The 7500-nt window shown below is 50.5% G+C and overlaps 2 protein-coding genes and 1 long non-coding RNA gene across 3 annotated transcripts in view; all 3 read right to left on the minus strand.

Moving 5' to 3' along the window:
• rgn (regucalcin) overlaps nucleotides 1-2809 on the minus strand; it is a 10398-nt gene extending 7589 nt beyond the window's left edge. The window contains exons 1-2 of the mRNA XM_053314526.1: nucleotides 2796-2809; nucleotides 1540-1745 (exon numbers count right to left, since the gene is read on the minus strand). Of these exons, the coding sequence (XP_053170501.1) occupies nucleotides 1540-1705 (166 nt within the window). The 5' untranslated portion in view covers nucleotides 1706-1745; nucleotides 2796-2809. The remainder of the gene's footprint in view (nucleotides 1-1539; nucleotides 1746-2795) is intronic.
• A 1007-nt stretch (nucleotides 2810-3816) lies between these two features.
• Nucleotides 3817-7500, minus strand: part of vps16 (VPS16 core subunit of CORVET and HOPS complexes) — a 19058-nt gene continuing 15374 nt past the window's right edge. Inside the window, exons 21-24 of the mRNA XM_053314515.1 lie at nucleotides 6759-6841; nucleotides 5704-5800; nucleotides 5519-5622; nucleotides 3817-4238 (exon numbers count right to left, since the gene is read on the minus strand). Coding sequence (XP_053170490.1) covers nucleotides 4097-4238; nucleotides 5519-5622; nucleotides 5704-5800; nucleotides 6759-6841 — 426 coding nt within the window. The 3' untranslated portion in view covers nucleotides 3817-4096. The remainder of the gene's footprint in view (nucleotides 4239-5518; nucleotides 5623-5703; nucleotides 5801-6758; nucleotides 6842-7500) is intronic.
• LOC128354288 (uncharacterized) lies at nucleotides 4922-5441 on the minus strand. The gene is made up of 3 exons (XR_008321002.1): nucleotides 5365-5441; nucleotides 5108-5279; nucleotides 4922-4935 (listed from the first exon to the last, which is right to left on the minus strand). It is a non-coding gene; the product is annotated as an uncharacterized LOC128354288 (long non-coding RNA).

Here is a 7500-nt window from a genome sequence, read left to right on the forward strand (position 1 = left end):
CCCTAACTATACTACCCCCCCGCGCAGAGAGTGTTAGGGTTAGCCCTACCGCGAGCGTGCAGAGAGTGTTAGGGTTAGCCCTACCGCGAGCGTACAGAGTGTTAGGGTTAGCCCTACCGCGAGCGCACAGAGAGTGTTAGGGTTAGCCCTACCGCGAGCGCACAGAGAGTGTTAGGGTTAGCCCTACCGCGAGCGTGCAGAGAGTGTTAGGGTTAGCCCTACCGCGAGCATACAGAGAGTGTTAGGGTTAGCCCTACCGCGAGCGTACAGAGAGTGTTAGGGTTAGCCCTACCGCGAGCGTACAGAGAGTGTTAGGGTTAGCCCTACCGCGAGCATACAGAGAGTGTTAGGGTTAGCCCTACCGCGAGCATACAGAGAGTGTTAGGGTTAGCCCTACCGCTAGCATACAGAGAGTGTTAGGGTTAGCCCTACCGCTAGCATACAGAGTGTGTTAGGGTTAGCCCTACCGCGAGCATACAGAGAGTGTTAGGGTTAGCCCTACCGCGAGCATACAGAGAGTGTTAGGGTTAGCCCTACCGCGAGCGTACAGAGAGTGTTAGGGTTAGCCCTACCGCGAGCGTGCAGAGAGTGTTAGGGTTAGCCCTACCGCTAGCATACAGAGAGTGTTAGGGTTAGCCCTACCGCGAGCGTGCAGAGAGTGTTAGGGTTAGCCCTAACACTCTCAGACAGGTGAGACAGACGAGAGTGAGACAGGCGAAGGTGAGACAGGAGAGACAGGCGAAGGTGAGACAGGTGAGACAGGTGAAACAGGTGAGACAGGCGAATCAGACGAGTGAGACAGGCGAAGGTGAGACAGGTGAGACAGGTGAGACAGGCAAGAGTGAGACAGGTGAGACAGGTGAGACAGGTGAGACAGACGAGAGTGAGACAGGTGAGAGTGAGACAGGAGAGACAGGCGAAGGTGAGACAGGTGAGACAGACGAGAGTGAGACAGGTGAGACAGACGAGAGTGAGACAGGAGAGACAGACGAGAGTGAGACAGGTGAGAGTGAGACAGGAGAGACAGACGAGAGTGAGACAGACGAGAGTGAGACAGGAGAGACAGACGAGAGTGAGACAGGTGAGAGTGAGACAGGTGAGAGTGAGACAGGAGAGACAGACGAGAGTGAGACAGACGAGAGTGAGACAGGAGAGACAGACGAGAGTGAGACAGACGAGAGTGAGACAGACGAGAGTGAGACAGACAAGAGTGAGACAGGTGAGAGTGAGACAGGAGAGACAGGCGAAGGTGAGACAGGTGAGACAGACGAGAGTGAGACAGGTGAGACAGACGAGAGTGAGACAGACGAGAGTGAGACAGGAGAGACAGACGAGGGTGAGACAGACGAGAGTGAGACAGAAGAGACAGACGAGAGTGAGACAGGTGAGAGTGAGACAGGAGAGACAGGCGAAGGTGAGACAGGTGAGACAGGCGAAGGTGAGACAGGTGAGACAGGCGAAGGTGAGACAGGTGAGACAGGCGAAGGTGAGACAGGAGAGACAGGTGAGAGACAGTTTCTAGCGTGTTGATTGGCTGACTTGTTTCCACAGACTGGATCTGATTGGTCGTTGGACTCCAGCGGTGGATTTTCCTCCCAACGATGTCGACGAATAGGAGCGTCTGCTCTGACTCCTCCCACACCGGCCCTTCACCAATCAGAGCACTCTCCTTCACCACGCATTCCACCTTCACTGATGACATCATCACCTCTGAACCAATCACTGAGGAGGACACACCTGTCACTCTGTTTCCATGGAAACAATAAAAATAAATATATATATATAATATTCACACTCATTAATATTCATACAGACTCATTAATATTCATACAGACTCATTAATATTCATACAGACTCATTAATATTCATACAGACTCATTAATATTCATACTCATTAAGTAACTAGTACTACTAACCTTAGTAGTACTAGTAGTACTACTAAGGTTAGTAGTACTACTACAGTACTGAAGTACTACTAGTACTACTAAGGTTAGTAGTACTAGTAGTACTACTAAGGTTAGTAGTACTACTACAGTACTGAAGTACTACTAGTACTACTAAGGTTAGTAGTACTAGTAGTACTACTAAGGTTAGTAGTACTAGTAGTACTACTAAGGTTAGTAGTACTAGTAGTACTACTAACCTTAGTAGTACTAGTAGTACTTCAGTACTGTAGTAGTACTACTAACCCTACGACCAGTGGCGGCCAATGAGCGTCTTATCCCAGCTTGTCCCGCCCTCATTGAACACCTGAAGCTCTGAGTCTGCGCGGACTGCCAGCGTGTGATAGGGACATAAACAGCTGGTTACAGGAAGTCAGCTGGTTACAGGAAGTCAGCTGGTTACAGGAAGTCAGCTGGTTACAGGAAGTCAGCTGGTTACAGGAAGTCAGCTGGTTACAGGAAGTGTCATATTTGTAAAATTGAACACATTCAAGTGCAGATTTGATGTAAATTATAATTTTAGTGTGAATTTAAATATGACACGTGACAATTTATTTGATGACATTTTAAGGGAAGGCGAGCTTCCCTTGTTGTCTCAGAGTAATCCCCCCCCTGCCTACGACAGCGCTGTGGATAACAGCTGACTGTGTCACGTGCCTCCTGCCTGAGCAATGTCCATGTCACGCGCACTTCAGTCAGTTTTTAAAAGTCTTCAAACTGGTTTTAAAATCGCGAGACCACTTCTAGCAGTTTAGTGGACGTGCACAGCCGCGTGCACATCCAGCCTAAAAGTACTCAGATGCACGCGGACAGTTTCCATATGACCAAAGCAGCGCGTGATTAAACACTCACCTGTAGCAACTTCCGGTCCTCGCGCTGAAAAGTTTCCTTTTTTATTCTGCCACAAGCTCCGCCCCCCAAAGACCAACCGGCCCACTCTCCCACGCGCACCCCCCAAGATCCACAAATAGATCCACACACACATAGATCTACACACATAGATCTACACACACAGATCTACACACACAGATCTACACACACAGATCTACACACACAGATCTACACACATAGATCCACACACACCTAGATCTACACACACAGATCTACACACATAGATCCACACACACCTAGATCTACACACAGATCTACACACCTAGATCTACACACATAGATCCACACACACAGATCCACACACTGAGGTTAGAAATCAAGTGAGAAGTTGGTGAATTCTCCATTGACTTGTATAGAGACGGTCGCCCCCTGGTGGCCTTTTGATAGAATGCAGCTCTAAGTTACTTCTCCATTGACTTGTATAGAGACGGTCGCCCCCTGGTGGCCTTTTGATAGAATGCAGCTCTAAGTTACTTCTCCATTGACTTGTATAGAGACGGTCGCCCCCTGGTGGCCTTTTGATAGAATGCAGCTCTAAGTTACTTCTCCATTGACTTGTATAGAGACGGTCGCCCCCTGGTGGCCTTTTGATAGAATGCAGCTCTAAGTTACTTCTCCATTGACTTGTATAGAGACGGTCGCCCCCTGGTGGCCTTTTGATAGAATGCAGCTCTAAGTTACTTCTCCATTGACTTGTATAGAGACGGTCGCCCCCTGGTGGCCTTTTGATAGAATGCAGCTCTAAGTTACTTCTCCATTGACTTGTATAGAGACGGTCGCCCCCTGGTGGCCTTTTGATAGAAGGCAGCTCTAAGTTACTTCTCCATTGACTTGTATAGAGACGGTCGCCCCCTGGTGGCCTTTTGATAGAATGCAGCTCTAAGTTACTTCCTGGTTGGTCTCATTTCAGAGGACAGGAACTCCCCGCCTGAGATCTACACACATTTCTAATAATGAAAGACGAGGACGAGGCAGATCTGGGACATTCATGTATTTATTATGGAGGGTTAGGGTTAACCCTTCACACACAAAACATTTAATAATTAATAAAGTTCATTTAGTGCAGAGTTAATAATACAGGTCTGGGATCAGTTAATAAAAGACAGGTGAGGTCATATCGAGGTCACCTGCAAGGCCTCTTCTGATTGGTCTGGACTGATGATTAATAATCAATGATTTATTAGCACACATCAATAAATAAAGAACAAACTGGTTGCTATGGTAACGGGGTGATCAAACTGGTTGCTATGGTAACCGGGCGATCACTTTTTGGCAGCGGAGGCTTTGGCTCGGTTCAGCCTGTCGATCAACAGCCGGTCAGAGTCGGAGCATCTGGAGAGGACCGCCCCCATCTCTGATTCACTCCTCCGCTCCATCGCTGCCTCTGCTGCCCCCTCCAGGTCACTGAGGGTAAGACAAGACGTTACCTGTCTGTCTACCTGCCTGTCTACCTGTCTGCCCCCTCCAGGTCACTGAGGGGAGAGCAAGAGATTACCTGTCTGTCTACCTGTCTGCCCCCTCCAGGTCACTGAGGGCAGAGCAACAGGTTACCTGTCTGTCTACCTGTCTGCCCCCTCCAGGTCACTGAGGGGAGAGCAAGAGATTACCTGTCTGTCTACCTGTCTGTCTCTCACCTGTCTGTCTACCTGTCTGTCTACCTGTCTGTCCTCATTGTCTGTCTACCTGTCTGCCCCCTCCAGGTCACTGAGGGGAGAGCAAGAGATTACCTGTCTGTCTACCTGTCTGTCTCTCACCTGTCCCTGCTGCCCCCTCCAGGTCACTGAGGGCAGAGCAACAGGTTACCTGTCTGTCTCTCACCTGTCTGTCTACCTGTCTGTCTCTCACCTGTCTGTCTACCTGTCTGCCCCCTCCAGGTCACTGAGGGGAGGACAAGAGGTTACCTGTCTGTCTCTCACCTGTCTGTCTACCTGCCTGTCCTCACCTGTCTGTCTACCTGTCTGCCTACCTGTCTCTCACCTGTCTGTCTTTCACCTGGTTGTCCCCACCTGTCTGTCTACCTGCCTGTCTACCTGTCTGCCCCCTCCAGGTCACTGAGGGGAGAGCAAGATGTTACCTGTCTGTCTCTCACCTGTCTGTCTACCTGTCTGTCTCTCACCTGTCTGTCTACCTGCCTGTCTACCTGTTTGCCCCCTCCAGGTCACTGAGGGGAGAGCAAGAGGTTACCTGTCTGTCTACCTGTCTGTCCTCACCTGTCTGTCTCTCACCTGTCTCTGCTGTCCCTCCAGGTCACTGAGGGGAGGACAAGAGGTTACCTGTCTGTCTCTCACCTGTCTGTCTACCTGCCTGTCCTCACCTGTCTGTCTACCTGTCTCTCACCTGTCTGTCTTTCACCTGGTTGTCCCCACCTGTCTGTCTACCTGCCTGTCTACCTGTCTGCCCCCTCCAGGTCACTGAGGGGAGAGCAAGAGGTTACCTGTCTCTCACCTGTCTGTCTACCTGTCTGTCTCTCACCTGTCTGTCCCCACCTGTCTGTCCTCACCTGTCTGTCTCTCACCTGTCTCTTTCTCACCTGTCTGTCTCTCACCTGTCTCTTTCTCACCTGTCTCTCACCTGTCTATCCCCACCTGTCTGTCTCTCACCTGTCTGTCCTCACCTGAAGACTCTTTATTTGCAGTGATCTGATTGGTTGACAGGTAGTAATCTGGAGCAGGTAAACCTCTTACCTGATGGCCAGGTGAGCTTTGACCCTCTGCTCAGGCGTCACCTTGGTAACGTACTTCTTGGCTTCATACTTGTTGTTACTCTTCATGCAGACTTCCACGAAGGCCTGAAGAAGACACAGCGCTAAGACTCATGGGAAATATAATCTTTATTTAAAATGACCAGGTGAACAGGGGGCGGGACTTACCAGGTAGCCAATAGGAGACTTCTTACTCTTAGAGAACTTTTCTAACTCCTCCCACTCCTCCTTCTCTGCCAAAGACTTCAGTTTGAGCCACCAGTACCTGCAGAGAGACAGACAGGTGAGAGAGACAGGTAGAGAGACAGACAGGTGAGGACAGACAGGTAGAGAGACAGACAGGTGAGAGACAGGTAGAGAGAGACAGACAGGTGAGAGACAGACAGGTAGAGAGAGACAGGTGAGAGAGAGACAGGTGAGAGAGAGACAGGTGAGAGAGAGAGGTAGAGAGAGACAGGTAGAGAGAGACAGACACAGGTGAGAGAGAGAAAGACAGGTGAGAGACAGACATGTAGAGAAAAACAGGTGAGAGACAGGTAGAGAGACAGACAGGTGAGAGAGAGACAGGTAGAGAGAGACAGGTGAGAGACAGGTAGAGAGAGACAGACAGGTGAGAGACAGACAGGTAGAGAGAGACAGACAGGTGAGAGAGACAGGTAGAGAGACAGTTAGAGAGACAGACAGGTGACAGAGAGACAGGTGAGAGAGAGACAGGTGGACAGACAGGTAGAGAGAGACAAGTAGAGAGACAGACAGGTGACAGAGACAGGTGAGAGAGAGACAGGTGGACAGACAGGTGAGAGAGAGACAAGTAGAGAGACAGACAGGTGACAGAGACAGGTGAGAGAGAGACAGGTGGACAGACAGGTGAGAGAGAGACAGGTAGAGAGAGACAAGTAGAGAGACAGACAGGTGAGAGAGAGACAGGTGAGAGAGACAGGTAGAGAGAGACAGACAGTTGAGAGAAAGGTAGAGAGAGACAGACAGTTGAGAGAAAGGTAGAGAGAGACAGACAGGTGAGAGAAAGGTAGAGAGAGACAGACAGGTGAGAGAAAGGTAGAGAGAGACAGACAGGTGAGAGACAGAGACAGGTAGAGAAAGACAGACAGGTGAGAGACAGAGACAGATAGAGAGAGACAGACAGGTGAGAGACAGAGACAGGTAGAGAAAGACAGACAGGTGAGAGACAGAGACAGATAGAGAGAGACAGACAGGTGTCTCACCTCTTATCAGGGACTCTGAAGTCTCTGTAAAGCTGCTCCGCCTGTTTTTGAAGTCCTAATGCCAGCAGAGCCTCCATGGTTGCCTGGCAACACACAGTACGTGACATCACAAGGCAAATACTGGCTGTTAATTGTTTACCTGTAGAGACAGTCCCAGTAGCCCCGCCCCCTGTGTTTACCTGTAGAGACAGTCCCAGTAGCCCCGCCCCCTGTGTTTACCTGTAGAGACAGTCCTAGTAGCCCCGCCCCCTGTGTTTACCTGTAGAGACAGTCCTAGTAGCCCCGCCCCCTGTGTTTACCTGTAGAGACAGTCCCAGTAGCCCCGCCCCCTGTGTTTACCTGTAGAGACAGTCCCAGTAGCCCCGCCCCCTGTTTATCTGTAGAGACAGTCCCAGTAGCCCCACCCCCTGTTTATCTGTAGAGACAGTCCCAGTAGCCCCGCCCCCTGTTTATCTGTAGAGACAGTCCCAGTAACCCCGCCCCCTGTGTTTACCTGTAGAGACAGTCCCAGTAGCCCCGCCCCCTGTGTTTACCTGTATAGACAGTCCCAGTAGCCCCGCCCCCTGTTTATCTGTAGAGACAGTCCCAGTAGCCCCACCCCCTGTTTACCTGTAGAGACAGTCCCAGTAGCCCCGCCCCCTGTTTATCTGTAGAGACATTCCTAGTAGCCCCACCCCCTGTGTTTACATGTAGAGTCAGTCCCAGTAGCCCCGCCCCCTGTGTTTACCTGTAGAGACAGTCC

The sequence above is a fragment of the Scomber japonicus genome, chromosome 24 (genome assembly GCF_027409825.1).
Source record: "Scomber japonicus isolate fScoJap1 chromosome 24, fScoJap1.pri, whole genome shotgun sequence".
NCBI lineage: Eukaryota > Metazoa > Chordata > Actinopteri > Scombriformes > Scombridae > Scomber > Scomber japonicus.